The sequence below is a fragment of the Chelonoidis abingdonii genome, chromosome 2 (genome assembly GCF_003597395.2).
Source record: "Chelonoidis abingdonii isolate Lonesome George chromosome 2, CheloAbing_2.0, whole genome shotgun sequence".
NCBI lineage: Eukaryota > Metazoa > Chordata > Testudines > Testudinidae > Chelonoidis > Chelonoidis abingdonii.
Genome location: NC_133770.1, coordinates 123,326,743 through 123,347,978, shown reverse-complemented (window position 1 = coordinate 123,347,978; position 21,236 = coordinate 123,326,743). Strand labels below are relative to the sequence as shown.

General features: G+C 42.6%; 1 protein-coding gene across 1 annotated transcript in view; it reads left to right on the top strand.

The window, feature by feature from the left end:
• Positions 1 to 21,236, top strand: part of TMEFF1 (transmembrane protein with EGF like and two follistatin like domains 1) — a 246,248-nt gene that overhangs the window by 132,617 nt on the left and 92,395 nt on the right. Inside the window, exons 2-3 of the mRNA XM_032774982.2 lie at positions 10,309 to 10,418; positions 15,155 to 15,284. Of these exons, the coding sequence (XP_032630873.2) occupies positions 10,309 to 10,418; positions 15,155 to 15,284 (240 nt within the window). The remainder of the gene's footprint in view (positions 1 to 10,308; positions 10,419 to 15,154; positions 15,285 to 21,236) is intronic.

Here is a 21,236-nt window from a genome sequence, read left to right as displayed (position 1 = left end):
TAGACGTGCCAGACATCTTTTCTCCTAGCCTTTAAATTACACCATTAACACTGATTTTCATTTTTGAATAAAATACTGTAGGTGTGAAAATCATTATGGCTAACATACATTCTTATAGTACTTGCGATTCCATCGAGTGTAATTGTATACATGTCGGGGCTCTGATTTTTACTTTTGCTTGACTGCATTTTCAAATGGATGCAGAGATTAGATGACATCTCATCAGAAATGTTAATCTAACTGAAAAATGCCCATCACCATAGTACCTAGGTGCATAATACAGCATTGGAAAAGGACCATTTGTTCCATTTCCATGAACAGGCAATATCTGTTAATTTCTTTCTTGATGATAGTCCTTCCCACTTCTACATTTTATAACCATTACTTAGAATTGAAACCAAAAGAAACAAATACAATCTGCCCCCTAAAATTAAGCAGCATGCTTCTAATTTTTCATTCTGTCTTCCCCTTGTCTTCAGGGGATACTTTTGTGGGATGTTGGGAGTGGGTCCCTCCAGTTTTACCTTTGTTGTTTTAATTTGGTTCTTATCTCTTCCCCTTCTCCCCAGGCATTCATACAGAGCTGCATTAGTGGCTTTGCAGTAAATCTGGTTGGTAGAAGTGTGTTCAGTCTAAAGCTACTCTTCTCCCCCAGAACCCAGTAAGTTACTAGAGCTAGTTTTGTCCTTTCCTTTGCTCATCCCCTCCTCTCCATCCCACATCTGCATAAAGATCACTCCCCTCCTCTATGGACAGTGAGATCCTCTGCCTCCAGAGAAATGAGATTCATCTCTGGAATCCTGCAGAGGGATATGTCAGATAAGGATCCACATGGGGAGAAACTACGGGCACCCTCTTGTTTGGGTGTTGACAGAGTGGGTGTATTCCTCTCTCTGGCCCTGCAGAACATACCCACAAAAGATTGTATCATCTTTTCCACAGAGCTCTCATCACAGTGAGTCCCCCAGCAGCCACTACAATTTCCATACCCAGAGCTTTTCTTCAGATCAGTGTAAGGGTACGTCTACACTACGGGATTATTCCGATTTTACATAAACTGGTTTTGTAAAACAGATTGTATAAAGTCGAGTGCATGCGACCACCCTAAGCACATTAATTCGGCGGTGTGCGTCCATGTACTGAGCGTCGATTTCCGGAGCGTTGCACTGGGTAGCTATTCTGTAGCTATCCCATAGCTCCCGCAGTCTCCCCTGCCCCTTGGAATTCTGGGTTGAGATCCCAGTGCCTGATGGGGCAAAAATTATTGTCGCGGGTGGTTCTGGGTAAATGTCGTCACTCATTCCTTCCTCCGGGAAAACACAACCAAGACAATCATTTCACGCCCTTTTCCCCTGGATTGCTCTGGCAGACGCCATAGCACGGCACCATGGAGACGTTCAGCTTTTTTTTTTTACTGTCACCATATGTGTATGGATGCCGCTAACAGAGGCGTTACTGCAGCGCTACACAGCAGCATTCGTTTGCTTTTGCATGATAGCAGAGATGTTTATCAGTCGTTCTGTACGTCTGCTGCCATTGTAAATTGGCCAGTAGGATGACGGTTATCTGTCGTTCTGTACTGTCTGCTGCTATCATGGGTGCCCCTGGCTGAGGTCGGCCGGGGCGCAAAGGCAAACTGGGAATGACTCCGCAACTCAATCCCTCCTTTATGGTTTCTGAAAATAGAGTCAGTCCTGCCTAGAAATAGGGGCAAGTTTCCTAGAGAACCAGTGTATCAGAGAGCACAGCTCTCCGTGTCAGATCCCCGCAGAAATGATGAGCTACATGCCATTCACAGGGGGTGCCCTCAACAACCCCACCCGTTGCTTCCTTCTCCCCCAAGCCTTCTCTGGGCTACCATGGCAGTGTCCCCCCATTTGTGCATGAAGTTATAAAGAATGCAGGAATAACAAACAGTGACTTGTTAGTGAGATAAAATAGGGAGAGGCAGCCTCCCGGTGCTATGACAGTCCAGGCAGAAACATTAAGATGAGCGGGGAGAAGAGCCCAGCATCCGCGTGCTGTGATAAGTCCAAGCAAGTACAGAATCTTTCTTTACACAGGAAGGGACGGGGCAGATGGAGCTCAGGCCCCAGTTTGCTATGAGTGAGGTTCTGTCCCCATCTACTGGGAATCTGACCGGGTGAATCATCTCCTATTTTTAACCCAAGGGCCCACCGGGCAGCTCACCGAGGCCAGCCAGGAGCACTCACGGGCTCATGCACAAGGACGGCTAGCAGTCCTACTGCAGCATCTGCCGGGGAGAGGGGAGAGGAGCGATACTGCTCTTCACTGCTGCAGCAATCGCGTCTACCAGCAGCATTCAGATAGACCAAGGTTGACATTGAAAGAAGTAAGAAAACGAATTTCTTTACCCTTTTCTTTCACATGGGGGGAGAGGAGTAAAATTGTCAAGCTATACCCTGAACCACACCGCGGACGAATGGTTGTTGAACCGACAGGGCAATTGGGAAGCTCAGCCAAGAATGTCAAATATTTTTTCGGAGACTGCTGTGGACCGGGATCAGCTTGGAGCTTTCAGTACTCCCCCTCCATCAGCGTCATTTGTCTTTGGCTTTCACGTTACGCTTGTCACGCAGCACTGTGTAGCCTGGACGATTTTTTTCAAAACACTTTGAGCTTTCGTCTTCTGATAACGGAAGCTCTGAATAGAACAGATTGTCTCCCCACTACAGCATCGATCCAGTAAATCATCCCTTACAATCCATTGCTGGTAGCTCTTTTTGGATTGGGACTGCACATGCCACCCGTGCTGATTCAGAGCTCCACGCTGGGCAAACAGGAAAATGAAATTCCAAAAGTTTGTGGGGCTTTTCCTGTTTACCTGGCACTGCAACCGGTTCAGATTGCTGTCCGAGTGGTCCAAGGTGGTGCAAGCTGTGGATATCGCCCGGAGGCCATACCGCGATTTGCGGCCACACTAACCCTAATCCGATATGGTAATACCTGATTTTAGCGGCTACTGAATCTCTCGTTGGGGAGGAGTACAAGAAACTGATTTAAGAGCCCTTTATATCGATATAAAGGGCCTCGTAGTGTGGACGGGTACAGCGTTAAATCGGTTTAACGCTGCTAAAATCGGTTTAAACGCGTAGTGTAGACCAGGCCTAAGATAGTCTAAATTACTGCAGAGACATGTAAATTACACAGCCTGAGACATCCCATCTGAAGGATTCCTTCTAAAGGCTTCTAAATCTCTGTAGAAAATTGGAATTAGGCTGTTACGTCACGGACAGACAGGTGAATCCTGAATTGATCTGGTGAAACTGATTGGGATTTGTTTGTTTTAAATTTGAATTTTGAGTTATTTTTAGTTTTCATTTACCCAGGAATGATCAGTGATCGCATGGGTGCCAAAGGCTTCAGTGGTGCAATAAGATTGTCAGAGATGGACATACACAGAATATCCAGCCAGACCATCTGAAGGATGTTGCCAGAGATCAATACTTGATCTGAAGGGAGGCTACGTCCCTTTGAGATTTGCCATGATGATGATAATAATAAGAACATAAGAACAGCCACAGTGGGTCAGACCAATGGTTCATCTCGCCATTGTCAGAAAACTGGATATTGGGCTAGATGAACCTTTGGCTGATCCATGGGCTCTATTGCTTTCTCTCATAATATAATGCATGAGATAGGGCTCATTGTGAGGAAAACTAAGCCAGATGAGTAGGAAGGAGCAAAGTGTGCCCAGAGAGCAAGGACTCAGCCTTTCAGACGGGTGGAATTCTTAGCTTCAGGAGAAGTGAAAGTGTGTGGCTTACAGGATTCTTAGACTCATGAAAGTGAGGGTTGGGATGCAGGAGTGGGTGAGGGCTTCAGCTGGGGGTGTGGGCTCTGGGGTGGGGCTAGAAATGAGGAGTTCAGGGTGTGGAAGGGGGCTCTGGGTTGGGGCAGAGAGTTGGGGGGTAGGGGTGAGGGCTCCAGCTAGGGGTGCAGGATCTGGAGTGGTGCTGGGGACGAGGGTCTTGGGGTGCAGAAGCTCCCTTATTCTGGGCTAATTGTTTGTTATTAGTATTACCGTAGCACCTGGGAGCTCTAATCGTGGACCAGGACCCCACTGTGCTAAGCACTGTTCAAACAAAACAAAGAGATAGTCCCTTCCTTGAACAGCTTACAATCTAGGTAAAAGACAACAGATGGTTACAGACAGGTTGGGGGAGCCAATGGAGGGATTCAAAGAGAGGGGTGACATGGTCAAAGTGATGGACTAGGAGAATGAACTTTGCACCAGCATTTTGAATGAATCTAAGTGGGGCAAGATGCATTTGTCAGGCCAGAGAAAAAGATATTGTAGTAATCAAGCTGCAAGACGATGAAAACTTGGATGACAGTTTTGTGTGGGTGGATGGGCAAGGCCATATCTCAGAGCTGTGATGCAAGAATCTGCAAGACTTAGAGCCTGGATGTCAGGCTCTAGAGAGGTCTGAGTTGAAGATGACACTCAGGTTACAAGCAGGGTGGCAGCATTGTCCACAGTGTTGGAGAAAGAAGGTAGCAGGAAGGACTTGGAGTGTTAAGAGCTTGGCTTTAGCCATATTTAGCTTGCACTGATAGCTAGACAGCCACAAGGAGACGTCAGAGAGACAGGTCAAGATGTTAGTTTGGACAGAAGGAAACAGGTCTGGGATCTTCTTCTTAGTGTATGCGCAACATGCCTCAGATGGCACATGACCAGGTTTCATCACTGAATTTGGTCCCTTGGTTGGATCATTAGCTTCCCCAGCCCCAGCTGGCTACTGATGGGGAGTGGGACATGAACGCTGACCCATATCCCACCCGCCTGGGATAGAATGATATATCTGTGACTTGTCAACCTAGAGATGGTAGTTGAATTTTGTTAAAGGCAGGGAAACTGCCTCTGGGGAATACTCCTGCATTAAGGGGTTTCCCACATGAGGACTGAGCATCATAGGGGGGCACAGGAAGTAAACATGAGTTAGAGCATCATTGGGATTTCTCTGGCTGATGCCACAGGCCAAGTAGGCCCCTAAATGATCCAAGATTACAGGGAGCCCAACACAGGAATGGAGGAACTCAGATTTGGGGCCTGTATATATTTAGTTTCTCTAACTCTTAAAAGTAAGCTGTTATCACTGTAATTTATCAGTGTGATCATTTTTTTTGTAAATCATATTATCTGAAATGTATTATCATTAAAAGGTGCAATCTTCTGTTGGGCATGACATCACCATTTCCTCTTAATTAATTTTAATAGTTTGTTCATTTTCATGAGATAGATCTTTATGAGGAGAAAGAAATGACCATTTCCTTCAGAAGCAAATTGCAAGCATGCTAAACTGAAAAGCTGCAATGTTCTCTCACATTAACTCAGATCCTACAGTGAAGCAATCACATCTAGTTAATGTTATTGTGACCAAGTGCCTGGGATGGACCATACTGAGAATGCCTCACTTAGGGCAGTCTGTGAGAAACAGGGCAAACAATCCTCAGAACTAGTGATTTATTCTGTAATTAGATTCACCAAGCCAGTAACAAAAGAGCTTCTGTAGTACTACACAGGTTAACCAGAAGCCAAACACAGACCCTTGTAGAGATTCTAGCCTTTGGATCCCATCCAGACAAACAGGTCTAATATAGTGAGAGGTTACTGAAAACCCAAGTCACCATATGTGAGGTTCTCCTAATCCCAAAGCATCAGATACTTACTCCAGGACAATATGTATTTCAGATCTTACCCAAATAGTACACTGTCAGCCAATCCTTAGTAACTAACTAAAGATATATTCATAAAAGAAAAGAAGAGAGTTATAAATGGTTAATAGATCATATACGTACATATGATTCCAAAGTCCTTATATCAGGTTTGTAGCAGTGATGGAATAGGCTGCTGGCTTGTAAAGTCTCTCTAGTAACTTCCAGGAGATTCCATAGTTTAAGACGGTCCTTTTAGTTGTAAATCCACAGTCCAGAGAACTGGAGCAGGAAAGAGGCAAAATGGAGGTGTTTCAGGGGTGTTTTATATCCTTGGCCATGTGCATGAAAATTTACTGTCTCAAACAAAGCCCTCAGTCACTTTGTATGGAAAGTTACTGGCCCAAGATGGAGTCCAGGGTCACATGAGCATATCTCATGCTCTTACATGGTTTGCTGAATCACAGGGAGTAGCCATTGGCTCCTCGCTGTCTGAGGCATCCATAGGAAGACCTACTGGGTGAGATGAGTTTCTTCAATGGGCCATTGTGAGACTGGAGTGTCCCTAATGGGCCATCAACACACAGCTGGCTATCTCTAATGTAAATCTATCTGGAGGGTGTCACCCAGGAACAAAACATGTTTAAGATCCAAGTACATAGCGAATATTCATAACTTCCAATATAAAGATAATACATGCATATAAACAAGATAATCATACTTAGCAAACCATAACTTTTCCATTGACACCTTACATGATGCACTTTGTAAAAGATTTATGGAAATTGTGTTACTGTGGTAGCAACAATGATATAAATGGTCACCTTTCCTATACACAGCATCACACTTATCATTTGAGAACACATATGGTGACCTGGCTAGGCTAGGCTATGCTAACTATGAAGCGAGGTAGAGGCAAACTAAAACAGAGGAGATAATTTTAAATTTTTAAAACTTTATAAGGGAAAACACCAAAATTGGGTCTGGAGCATAAATAATATAGAACATTACCAAAGACTAACTATTTATAGTAATAAACTATACATTACCATCTCATTTACCTTTGTGAGCTTGTATATGCTGTGCAGTTAGTATCACATACATTGTTATTAATAAGACTAAGAGATTAATTTACAATACAGTGACACTTCAGAGAAGAATCTACTTTTCCTTTCCATGGCTGTAAGTACAGCTGCACTCCTGCTGTCCTCTTCTTTGCTTTCTCCAGCTTGAAGTGCTCCTTCGATTCAGCGTTCCTGTGGCTGTCCCTCTTTTCAATGAGTTTATCCGCAAGTGGGGTTTATTCAGCTAGTGGCCCTCACTTGTCCATTAGGTGCCATGTTCACACAATCACTCTCTCTCTGTTCATGTCTTTTAGGTCCTTTGTGGGCTTTTTGTTGATTGCTTCCAGGATCTGTTTACATCTAACACAGCTTTTCGATCAATTCCTTTTTTCACCAATTATATTTCCTTTCAGTTTTTTCCCTTGATACTCACTCTCTGGTAAGTCTGCAGATTTGATTTCCCTCTTCTTCCCTTCTCTAACAGCATCTGCTGATGTACACAGGTCTCCTTTTTTTTCTGCTTCTCCTGATCTGAAACCTTTCCTCCTTCTCACTTTGTAGTCCTCTGCTTTTTTTCTCCTGTTCTTCTCTTATTTTATCCCCTCCCCCTACCCAGGCTCCAGTTCGTCTGCTTGCTCAGCATCTCCATCCTCCTCCTTCTCTCTAATGGCTTTTTCTGACTGCCCCTTCGGGTGGATTCCGAGTCCCCTCCCCAGCTCGAGGTGCGCTCCCCTTGGACGTCTCTCTCCCCAGGACAGCATTCTGTGCTGCTGCATCACAACTGCAGCTGATGCCAGGGTGCGGGTTACTACACATGCACATTGTTGGTGTGGCAACCAGGATAGTTAACCTGCACGTTAAACTCTTCATTTATATCTTCAAGAATGATAGATTATAATCCATATTTATTTTTTCAATCACTTTTCATGTTTACCTAAGTTGGGAGTTGCCGATGGCGCTTCATCATTCAGCTAATAATATCAAGGTCTGACACAGCTCTTTTGTCTGTAGATCTCAAAACACTTTACAGAAGATGGTATGTATAATTATCTCCATATTACAGATGGGGAGGCTAGAGGAAAGAGAGATAGAATGACTTGCCCAAGGTCACCCCGCAGGTCAGTGCTAGTGTCAGGTGTAGAGTATAGATCTCCTTGCTCCAAGCCCAGGGCCCAACCTATTGGCTCATCCTGCCCCCTAGAGTAACATCACTGTAGCGTGCACTAGGTATGTGCACGGTTCCACACCACCTACCTTAGAAAATCTGGCAACATGTTTTTCATTCTTAAACTGGTATCAAAGGATGATGGAAGCATGTTCTATATATGTTTTCTCTTGGGTTTCCACTGCCGATGTCATCAATGACATCATCACCTATGGTTTTATATATTGTCTGTCTCTGCGGTGCCTGAGTACTGACATTGTAGCAGGAAGATTACCACCAGCTTTGGCCTGTAAATGCTGATCATAACTATTTTGTTTTTAACTTTCATCTACATTTCACAGTTCCTGAATAGTGAGAAGTTCTTTCCTTTAACTTCTGCTTTTATCCAGCCCATCCCCCTGAATATAGTTTTCTTCCAATTATCAAAAGTGGTAAAGAAAGTTCTGAAAAACATAGGTGTAAATGGATCTGTGTTTGTGGTTTGTACTACTGTAGAGCTCAGTAGGTCTCTAACACAAACCTAGCCCAAAGCATGAAACTTCCTTTTCCTTTTAAAGGAATGTTTTCAAGTTAAACTAGTGGTGGGCAACCTGCGACCCATCAGGGTAATCTGATTGTGGGCGCGAGACATTTTGCTGATATTGACCGTCCGCAGGCACAGCCACCCGCAGCTCCCAGTGGCCGCGGTTCGCCATTCCCGGCCAATGGGAGCTGTGGGAAGCGGCACGGGCCACAGGGACGTGCTGGCTACCGTTTCCCACAGCTAGCATTGTCTGGGAATGGTGAACCACGGCCACTGGGAGCTGCAGGCAGCCATGCTTGCAGGCAATCAACATCAGCAAGCTGTCTTGTGGCCTGCAATCAGATTACCCTGATGAGTCGCATGTGGCCTATGGGCAACAGGTTGCCCACCACTGCATTAAACTTTTAGAGTGGGATTTTTAAAAGCACACAGTGCTGATATCACTCTGCTTCCACTGAAGTCAGTGGTATAACTCCCGTTGTCTTCAGTGAGAGTTAAGCACTGAGCTCTTTAAGTAATCCCACCCTTACTTTTCATTGTTCTCTCTTCTGCATGCTCATGTTTATGTGTGGGGTTAATAATATTCAAATCCCCCCTGAAAGCTCTTCTTTGATGTGATGCCTACAAAAAACTTGGCAACAGTTAGGCAGCTGGTGCACTGACACCACTGCGTATGAGGCTGCTCAGTATTGTTTCTTTGTGCTCCCCAAGTCTGCCTGTCCGTCGCTCAGTCTGTTGTCTCTTGTCTGGGCTTTGCCTCCACTACCTTGCTTTTAGCGACATGGCTGTGCCGCCACATCCCCCACAAGTGGCAGTGGCTTTGTCGGCAGGAGAGCACTCCTGCCAATAAAGCACTGTTTATACTGGCGCTTTTTGTTGGCAAAACTTTTGTCATTCGGGGGTGTGGTTGTTTAACACCCCTGAACAACAAAAGTTTTGCCGAGGAAGTTCTAGTGTAGACAAAGGTCTTAGGGTATGCCAACTCTGCAATGTGAAGGTGTGATTGTAGCAAGGGTAGGCCTACCTGTCTTAGCTTTTATCTAGGTAGCATGGGTGCTAATAGCAGTGTAGAATGGGTGGCCTGGGCTAGCAAGCTGAGTAGGGCTTGAACTCTGATTGCTAGCCCATGCTGAACCCCATGCCACTATATCTACACTGTGACTCTTGCCCATGCTAGCTAGACTAAAGCTAACATGGATACTCCTATCCCTGCTACAATCATGCCTTCACTTTGCAGCGTAAACACTTTGTTCTGTTATTGTACAGCACCTAGCACAGCGGGCTCCTGGTCCATGACTGGGGCTCCTAGGTTCTGCCATAATACTAATCAATAATAATAATATTGTACATATTTATAATGTTTTCAATCTGAAGAATCACAGTGTGGCTTGCATACTGGGCTGGAATGCAGGACAGATGTTTTCAGTATAGATTCTAGCCTCCCCTAAAATCCACAGCATGGCTCCTCCTTCAGGCTTTGTGACAAGAAAAGCAGAAGGGGCTGAGGGGACGTGGTCTATATATCTGTGTGTGTATCTTGACTCCTGCTATTATGTGTCTGGGGAATCGGCCATTTCTGTATTGGGGAGAGCACTGCTAGTGAGAATATGGAAGACAATAACTGTTTTGGGAGTATGTGTGCGCCCCTGTTCTGGAGCTGTTTGTGTGGTGAGGCGGAATGTAGCTGTACATACAGTGTCAATGGAACAGCTATACCTCTGGTTGCCAGTTGGCACACAGCATATGGAACAAGAGTATCTACTTTTTAAAAAATATCTGCGTGGGAAAATTACTGGTTTAAAGATGAAGCTGATATTATTATACCAAAAATAAATCATACTACATTATCCATCTTTTTTCTTTTTTCCCTTTTACAGAATTAAATGTAAGGGAGTCTGATGTAAGAGTGTGTGATGAATCATCGTGTAAATATGGGGGAGTGTGTAAAGAAGATGGAGATGGCTTGAAATGTGCATGTCAATTTCAGGTAAGGACTTTGCAGTTTTGTATCTGCTGTGATTTGAAATACTGGGCTATTTATAGGAACACTGAGAAGGGTTTTAATTTTAAAGTTTCAGCTACCTAAACATTTATGTAATCTGATGAGACACGTTCTCTAGATTCTAAATATATGTACTGGTACAGGTTGTGAATCACCCTGAGAGAGTTAGAGGGACTATGCTCCCAGCCAACTCCCCTGCACAGCTTCATTAGGACATTCTGTATCATGGGTCTAAGGGTGGGTCTAAGGGAGAGCAGGCATTGGATATCTGATGTTCATGAGGCAGGGAGGGAGGGAGAGAATATGTGTATCCTCCTCAAACTTATAGCACTGACTCTGAGGATAGAATGAATTTTCTGAGATCACACAAGTAAATCCATTAGTTATCTTAGGAATTAAATGAATTAAAAAATAGTTCTTTTAAGACATTCATCACCCTGCATCAGACCCTTTTTTGGCCCTAATGATCCTGACAGAATAACACAGACTTGTCAAACTTAACATATAATTAAAACACATAACAAAGTTCAGCACAGGCTATATCTGAACAATTTTTAAAGCATTATTGTTAATTTTTCCCTGTTATTCTCCATAACTAAAAGTTAGTCCTTTAGCAAAGGATAATGTTCGACTTCAGAGAATTCTACCAAGAACTGCCCTCTTTCAAAAAGGTTACCATCTCCTATGGTTCTGAATGAGAGTAAAGCTACAGGTGCCCCTTATCAAATATGCCCATCAAAACTACCTTTCTTCAAATCAGGTTTCTTAGTAAACTTGTGCCTTATCTGTATGGCCAGCTTTGTAGCAGCAGAATCTAAAATGATTGCAAGATACTCAGGTTTCTTTAGCTTTCTAAATTCTTGGATACAGAGTGCTAAATTATTTTCAAACGGCTAAATCAGGGGCCATCCTATGACTAGTTGGCATTGTTACCAAATTTCACAGTTTTATTGTAAGGCTCATATTTTGGTGTTTTTCTGAAAAAACCCAGCTCCGGGAGTCATGTGAGAATCTCAGCTTTAATTTTTTTTTAACTATGCTTCTAGCCATAATAGTTATAGGGAAAAAAACTTCAAAATGTAACTGGAGTGTCCTTTGTAGGCTCGAAAACCAGAAAGCAAATGACAAGAACACAACATTTATTACTTTCAAAAATATGATGATTTTAAAGACAAATCTCATGAAATTTGGGGGTGCCTGATTCATGATTTTTGAATCAATAAATCACACAGTCACTGGTTATTCTGTCTTATCTTATTTCTGTTAGCAATGTTCAGAGTGTTAGAACATTTTGTATTTTTGTTGGTGCACATTTACACCTCCTCAGCTTAATTTAAAAGTTGCTATTCTCAGCACACAGGAGTTTACAAGCAGTAAAATCAGTTTCCACCAAAAGAAGGAAACAGAATGAGGCAATCAACAGAAAATGCCCCTTGCTAAAATATGTGTATTTTTCATATGTAACAAAGAGGTTGAATACTTGTTTTAAGTGCAAAACTCAACTCAACCCTAATTAAGGAGCTTTCAACTGGCACCTCCAAAATATCACAAATTAAAGACTTATTAAAACAACAACCACACAGAAACAGCTTGACAGTGTCCCTTCGTCTGTTCTGCATATAAATTGAAAAGTCATGCCTGGCAAAAGAAACAGATAATAAAAATTTCAATGAATATTCCAGGGATGCTGCAGTTTTTCAGAGATCTGTTCTATCTTGGCAGTTTCATAACTAAAGAAACTAGGGTCTGGATTAGCTAGCTGAAAATGTCCCTATTGGAGGACAGTTCTCAGCTGGTATAAAGCCGATGGATATGTTCATCCCTTGTCCACCTCCTCCGCTCCCCGCATCAGAGATGTTCTGGATGACGAATGGGATACTGTTAAACAGAGCAGCTACAAAGCTGCTTTAAATAATGGCTGGCACAGATCTTCCCTCATATTCAGGGAGCCGTAACCAAGTCCCAGACACCCACCGCTCTCCTTGCTGAGTTGAGCTCCTCCACATGAGAGATTCTTTCCCTTAATGTATAGGAATAACCAATGACCAACATCTCGGTCTCATTTCTTCTTAGATTTTTAAATCTTAAGGAGTTTAAGTACTAATGGATCATCATAACTTTTCCTCTTAGAAGCCCCTTTGGAAATGACTTGCTTTCAAATATAAGGATGTCATTGAAACAAACTTAACCATCACTGAAGGAAGAGCACCAGGGGATTTAGTCTGTCTATGAACAGATTTCCTTCTTTCTTTCTTTCTTTCTTTCTGCCACCACATCTATTGAGTTTAGGTGATATTTTGAAGTTTAAAATTCCAGAATTACGTTTGCAAACGAGGTTGCATGCAAGTAGCTAGGGGATTCTACAGTGTTCTCCCTGCAGTGACCTTGCACATTTTAATGATGTCCTGACATTCAGCAGCTGTAAACGTTAAAAGGATAGTTTTGGTTTTGTGCTCACTAGGGGGAAATGTGTTCACTACACTTTTGATAAAGATGTTTCAGTGTTTGATCTTTTCAGAGCAATTTATAGGCTATTTTGCAGGATTTCAATAAAATAAAAATGATTGACATTTATGTCATCCAATGTTCCCAAAGCATTAAAAACACAAACAAACTATAAGGCAGGCATCACTTCACGTATCACTGAAATGAAGCGGAAACTGGTAGCTTTTAAATAGCACACGGCAACATCTAGATTAAATGTGGGGAATACACATAGGCATTGGAAAATATAGTTCTCCAAAAAACTTCTCCTGTTCCAGCAATGACTAGCCCTGGCCCTGCTTAGCATGAGATCTGACAGGTTCATAGGCCAAGAACCACAGAGATGCTATGAGCACTTTTCAGAGCAGTAATGTGTGTTGCTTCTGTTTGTGGAGTTTATTACATTCTTGGTAACTTTTGATTGGGTGACAGGGAAGGAAGCATAATTTCCTGTAAAATTAACTTGAAAAAATGAAATATTTTGATTGCTTGTATGCCAAGAGTGATTTTGATAAACAAGTTATACACATTTGAAAAATAAACAAAATGCAGTCTCAAAGACATTGATCCAGACATCAGAGCATTTTGGGGGCTTGTCTAAACATAAAATTTATACCAGTGCAACCTTGTGTGCACTCGCTCTTGCATCAGTTTAGCTAAATCAGTTTAGCATCACACTTGCAGTTAAACAGATGCAATGTCTGTGAGTAGACCAGACCTTAGTCCCTGTTTTTTCTTGTGGTATTCTGGATCAGAAAGTGGTGTACTATGAGAGTTGAATCAAACCCTAAATAGTTATTGGGAGTTTTTTCATTGCTTTTGGTGGGGAGTGGGCTGGTATTTCTTTCCCTGGGTATTTGGAAGGTGGGGATGGAGTGGTTACAATATGTTTTCTATGTTATTTTTATGTACACTAGGTAGAGGAGACATTTACTCTGTCTTTGTTAGGATGGGACAGCTATTACTAAAATACTATGCCAAAGCCTTTCATGGATGGGCATTGATTTATTTAATGCAGTGTTTCCCAAACTTGGGATGCCGCTTGTTTAGGGAAAGCCCCTGGTGGGCTGGGCCGGTTTGTTTACTTGGCGCGTCCGCAGGTCCGGCCGATCGCGGCTTCCACTGGCCACGGTTCACTGCTCCAGGCCAAAGGGAGCTGCTGGAAGCAGTGGCCAGTATGTCCCTCGGCCCATGCTGCTTCCAGCAGCTTCCATTGGCCTGGAGTGGCAAACCGCAGCCAGTGGGAGCCGTGATCGGCCGGACCTGTGGACGCAGCAGGTAACCAAACCAGCCTGGCCCACCAGGGGCTTTCCCTACACAAATGGTGTCCCAAGTTTGGGAAACACTGATTTAATGTATTGTCCTTTCTTTTTTTAAAATGGACCTATCACAATATCTTTTGATATTTAACAAGGATTGGCAACCTTTGGTACACAGCTGCAGTTTACCGTTCCAGGCCAAAGGGGGCTGTGGGAAGCGGCGTGGGCTGAGGGATGTGCTGGCTGCCGCTTCCCACAGCCCCCATTGGCCTGGAACGGAGAACCACGGCCAGTGGGAGCTGCGATTGGCCCAACCTGTGGACGCTGCAGGTAAACAAACCATCCTGGCCCACCAGCGGATTTCCCTGATGGGCTGCGTGCCAAAGGTTGCTGATCCCTGAAATATAACAACAATACAAAAGTATTATGACAGATGTTGACTAAATTAAAAAATCACATACTAAATAGGAGTATGAATATTCAGGGGATGGGATTTTTGCCATCTTCCTTGAAAGACAATTCCATGGTCTAAATGATCTTGCAGTCAGAAGATCTTCCCTGATGTTCACCTTAATTTTTTCTTTGCTCAATTTCATTCCATTACTCTTAATTATACATTCTTGTTTTACCTTAAAGGACCTTTCTCCCTTCTTGGTGTTTTTGCCCTTCAAATACTTGTAGATGATTATTGTATTCCCCTTAGTCATTATACAGCCTTGCTACACATATTTAATTCTTTTAATCTTTCCTGCTAAATTAATCCCTGCAGCCTATACAGAGATAGACTATCATTCCCATGGCCCATGAAAGGATATTTTAAATCATTCTTAACCAAACAGAATGATGATTTACCGTTAACTAGCAGTCTGACAGTTTACCTCTCTGCATGACTATTTTCCTATATGTTCATGTATATTGTATTAAAGATTATTCATGTGTGATTGCATGACTGAATTTATTTGGTACTTTCTTTTTTAGTGTCATACAAATTACATTCCTGTTTGTGGATCAAATGGAGACACTTACCAAAACGAATGCTTCCTCAGGAGAGCTGCTTGCAAACATCAGAAAGAGATAACAATGGTAGCAAGAGGACCTTGTTATTCTGGTATGTAAGATATGATTGTGCAACATTAATAAATAAGGTTTGGCTTTTTTATTAAAGCTCTTTTCATTTTTTTCATGCTTTTTGTAAAATTAATTTTCAAAAAATGCAGAAATCACAGATTACCTTTAATTATGAAACGTTGTCACCAGCAGATATAGGGTTTCTTCTGTATGTTAGCCAATCCAAAAATTTTTTCCTTTTAAATATTTTTAACCTAGGAAACAATTGGTGAATGCTTTTGATGCAAAAGAAAAATCTTGATTATCACCTAATGTTAGTCATCTCTTCATGACTCATGTCTTGGATGTACAGAATTAAAACTATGTTCAGCAAAGGGATCCACCCAGCACATCCTATAGCTGCAGAGAGTCCCACTGAATGTAATGGAGCTCTTTGGCATGTTCCTAGGCAGGTCCATTTGCAGGATCTTGCCACAGATTTACAAACAACCACATGTACTGTGGTGAGGCAGTGGCTAATAGAACCTTCTAGCAAATGGAAAGAAACTTAAAGCTTTGTTGCAATCTATTCAGGGGAGAGACCCAACTGTGTAGATTTACTCTCTAGGGTAAATGATGACTCTTCTCTAACCCTTTAGAATACAGGATCTGAGAGTGTTTTCTTGTTTCCTCTTTCCCTTTACTCCTTTCTGGAACAAAATTTGAATGGTTCAGTAGTTTTGGACTCGCTGTTTAGAAGCCAAAACCTCCCTGGGAGCAAACAGCTTCTGAGGCCTGGGCTACACTAGCTGGGGGGGGAGGGGGTTGAACTAAGATATGCAACCTCAGCTACGCTATTTGCGTAGCTGAAGTCGAAGTATCTTAGTTCGACCTACCTGGCTGTCCTCACGGCAGCAAGTCAATTGCCGCGGCTCCCCCGTCGACTCCACTTACTCCTCCTGCCGAGGTGGAGTACAGGCATCATTTAGCGGATCGATTTATCGTGTCCAGACAAGGCGCAATAAATAGATTCCTGATACATCGAACACTAACCGCCGATCCGGCAGGTAGTATAGACATACCCTGAGTTCAGGTTCCAGTTCTGTGTCTCCATGAACCAGGAAGTGATGGTGGCTTTGGATTAGGCTATTTTAGGGAGCAGGTAACCTCTTGTTCTTTTTCCCAAACCCACTCACCCTCTATTTTAATGGTTTTTCTACATCAAACTGATAGCTTTATTTTCTAGCACTATAATGTTACAATGATTTAAAATTAAAGAAAACCATATGGAAGAATTCTAGCCAAAGGCTTGAACACAAGAAAACTTCATTGTTAGAGCTTTTCTGAATCTATGTGCAGATTTCAGTCTCTGAGGCCAGTTCACTGGGATACAGACAGGTGGCTGGCTTCCTCAAAACTGGCCATCTCAGAAGATTTCAGTGAATGATTTATGCACCAAAATCTAATTTTGGGGGACTCATCTGGCCTATATCTGGTCCATGGGAGGTTTTCACAGATGTTCATGTCTAAAGAAATAATTAGTCTTCGTTATCACTGGCTTGCACATGGCCAAACTGTAAAAGTCCAAGAGCCTTTCCAATCTAACACCTCATTAGTCTCTTCAGTTCTGCTATGGATACACCAGTAACCAGAGAAAGCAGGTTTCTTTGGAGGAAACTTATTTCTGGTGTGATCCAGTGCCTTTTTCATATCGTTTAGCGGAGTAAACCATGCATAAATGTCTAAGGTCTCCAAGTGTGAAGACTTGATATAGAATTGTGATAAAGTTTTGTCTTGACTAGAATATATTGAAATGGAGGAAACCTCACCTCTGGATGGAGCTAAGGAAGTGAAATCTTAAATGGCAGCCAAAGACCAGGCAGAGATACTGGACCCTGAAGCCAAACTACAATGAAACAAAAGATGCTTCTATGGTTCAGTCACTTTCTCTTCCCAACCTCTAGCGTTCCCTATAGGCAACCATCAGTACTGCCTTTATTTCACTCAAGGAAAACTACCTGATTCTCTGAAACAAAAGTAAAATTCTCCCCCACAGCTCCATACCCTACTTAAAATCTGCAGCCTTTAGATAGAGAGGTGGAGGAAGAGGACTTAGAGCACTGAAGCAAATCCAGTGAAGTGTTTAGGCCCTAGGAGGATCAAGTCATATGGAGTTTGTTCAAGGGCTGTGCAAAGCTAAGAGTACTCTCATCTTCAGATCTCTGGTTGCTAATCACCACTTCACTTAGCTATATGTCTCAATGCTCTGGAGAGATTCCTTCCTTTCATCTCCTTTTTCTCAAAGATCTACACAAAAAGAAGGGAATTCAGGACATGAAGTGTCACTTTATAACAATCATCATAGTAGCTGAAGATATGTTTTGAGACACATTGGACCAAAATATACAGAATATACGCTTGACCCTATGGGCTTGATTCTGGCTTCACACCAGTTTTACACTAGTATAATTCCACTGACTTCAGTGGAGTTAATCCTGATTTACACGAGTATAACTGAGATCATAGCCAGGCCCTAAGTGTCTGCTTTTTTCCATTAAATCCTGAATCATAACACCATAAATTCCTTCCTCTGTGGCTCATCCTGTTCACAGGGAGTACTTATCCTGTGATCTTAAGTAATTGTAGGTGAACGTTTTTGTGCTCTTGATCTGCATGATGCATACAATCAGAAACAGACTCTTCAAATTACATCAAAATAAATACAACATATGCAAATCAATTTTCAACTAGCCCACCAGAATTTGCTGTGACAATTCTTTTTGTTCTGAGATGCCATTAGGAGCTCAGAGCTCTGCCTAGCTGCAGCTAATCAAATGTTCACCAACTTCATGGTGGTCCTAGCTTCAGTCTTTTGAAGGAAAAGCCCATTCATCCATGCACAGTTGGACAACTGTTAAAACTACTGTAGGATTGCATTAAATAGGGTCCATTAAACTGGGGCCATTGATTCCTGAAAGCTCAAATTGAGGGGAGAGGGGAGGGGAGGTGATGAAGGGAGGTAAACCAACCTTGCTCTAGCTTCTTTTCAGGAGCTGATTTATTTGGGGACCTATTCAATACTCAGCATCCTGGAGCAGAGGGCACAGGTGTCTGTTCTGATGCAGGTTTTCATGGGCTGGACAGGTCTCAGAGTGTTGGGATCTATGACAACTTGCATAAAAGTGGTTCTCTAGCTGCAGGTTCATATGAATCCTATGGTGTTCCAGCTGCTCACCTCAAGTCATCACATTTGTGGCTGTATACATCTGGGGCAATAATATATATGAGACTCACCTTTCACAAATCCAGGCTTTATGCCAGCTCTCAGTTAGCGATTACAGGGTGGCAAGATACATGGGTTATTAGGCTGGAATTCTTTCTGTACAGTAATTCCTCACTTAAAGTCGTCCCGGTTAACATTGTTTCGTTGTTACGTTGCTGATCAGTTAGGGAACGTGCTCGTTTAAAGTTGTGCAGTGCTCCATTCTAAGGTTGTTTGGCAGCTGCCTGCTTTGTCCACTGCTTGCAGGAAGAGCAGCCCATTGCAGCTAGCTGGTGGGAACCAGGGTGGACCAGCAGCCCTGCTGTCAGCTCCCCGCTCACCTAAGTTCCCCGTGCAGCAGCTGCCAGTAGGCTAGCAATTGCAGTTATCCTTCCCCCCACTGCCCTGTGCTGCTCCTGCCCTCTGCTTTGGAGCTGCTCCCTGAGCCTCCAGCTTGCTGTGCAGGGGGAGGGAAATGAGGGGCTAATGTCAGGGTGTCCCCCTCCCCCCCGCTCCTATAGCCTGCTTACCCCATCTTCTCCATATAGAGCAGAGTGGGGGACAGAGAGAGACAGAGAAAGCCTGGGGCAGCAGCTGCTGTCTCAACTTCCTGATCCACTTAAAAAGACAATGCATTTAAGAATGGGTCAGCTTACTTAAAGGGGCAGTGTGCATTTCTCTCTCTCTCCCACACACAAGATGTGTGTGTCTGTCTCTGTCTGCTATGCTATCTCTCCTCCCCTCCATTCCTGCTGCCTTGTAGAGGCTACATTAACAACAATGTGTTAACTCTTCAGGGCTCAGCCCAGTGCTAGTTCATCATGTAGCACAGGGGTTCTTAAACTGGGGGTTGGGACCCCTCAGGGGGTCACCAGGTTACTACATGGGGGGTCATGAGCTGTCAGCCTCTACCTCAAACCCTGCTTTGCCTCCAGCATTTATAATGGTGTTAAATATATTAAAAGAATTTTTAATTTATATGAGGGGGTCACACTCAGGCTTGCTATGTGAAAGGGGTTGCCAGTACAAAAATTTGAGAACCACTGATTTAGCAGCAAGGCATTCCCTGGGAAATATCCCACCATCTTCCACCCTCTGACTTCACCACCTCAACTAAGCTTCACAATCATCATAGCTGTGAACAGTATTAAATTTAAAACATATACTGTGTGTACATATCTATATAATGTATAGTTTTTTATCTGGTGAAAAAAAATTCCCTGGAACCTAACCACCCCTATTTACATTAATTCTTATGGGGAAATTGGATTCGATTAACATCGTTTCGCTTAAAGTTGCATTTTTTCAGGAACATAACTACAACATTAAGTGAGGAGTTACTGTAATTGCTTCCTAGGGATTATTTTATTATTACAGTATGTGAGATTTTTAAGTCTTTTAATTCTCTAAGAACAGGGCAATTCGCATTTGTAGAGGACTATTTCCATCTAAAACTATATCACAGAATTGGAAAAGGCTGCAGAGCATGTTTGGTCTGGCTGTTAATATCTATTTCTTGTTTGGTAACATTTTAATTAATAACTCAAGCCGGGTTTGCAAGGTCATCAGTAACTTAGCCATAAATGTATTAGTAATAGACTGGCTTGCTTTGCACAGGATGCATGGTAAATAAACCCTGTAATACATGGTAGGCTTTTTGAATTCAGAGATTCCCAAATACACAAAATTAGAAAACAGTAAGTCTGGGGTGGCATTGGTATAACCAAAATGTAGGACTTCAGGCTAAAAGTTGTGTTTTAGGGAATGATAATATCATGTGTAACTGAGGGCTTTGAGTGATTGCAAATGGAGCAGCATTCCTCAACTCTACTAGCAAATTTTAATATAAAAGGGGAAAAATTTCCAAACATGCAGGTCTACGGAGCTATTTAGTACCCATCACTCCCTGTGTAGTTAATGGGAATTGTGGATGTTCAGCATCTATGAAAAATCAGACCACTTTGTTCAGGTGTCTAAATAGAGGTTTAGGTACCTAAATGTAGGCACCCATGTTTGAAAATTTGGGGTAAACTAAAGAAACGAGTTAAGCCCAGGTTAGCACACACTTTACATAATACCTCAGTCTGAAATTTAAGTGCTGATTTAACAAATCTGTTTTTATAAACTGTCCCACTACTGTGAAATTCCATGGTTGGATTACCACTCCCCAAAATCCATGATCTGTTCATGAAGGTGAAATTCACCCAGATGCACTGACATAAGTCCCTCTATGCCATTTAAACCTACTCCATGCCATTTGGGGATTTCCCTGTGCCAGGAGGATTCCTGAACTGCCTAGTTAAGCCAACTGTGATGCTGATACCAAGCAGATGGACCAGGAACAGGAATTGCCTCAGGTGCTTACAACAATGTTGAGAAATAGTCGCAAAGCTTTTAGTTTGCTTCCTGTCTCTCTGGTAGGAGGACATTATTCACTTTCTGATTTGCATTTTATGGGTCATGAAGAAATCAAACCAGTAAATAAGAAATGAATGTTCATGATTTATTTTAATTTGTGTTCCTATTAATCAACACTGCATGTGTAGGTTGTTGCCAAGTTTTTGACGTCTGCCAGATTTGTATTATATGCCCATCAAAATTAATCAAGCACAATGACCTTTAACTGATATTTTTTATATAATGTACTCTTCAATTCACAGCTCTCAGAGGATAATATTTATTGGAAGAAACAGTCTACTTCTTTTACTGGGACTTCTAAACTGAAAAAATAATATGCTATTTGCATAATTA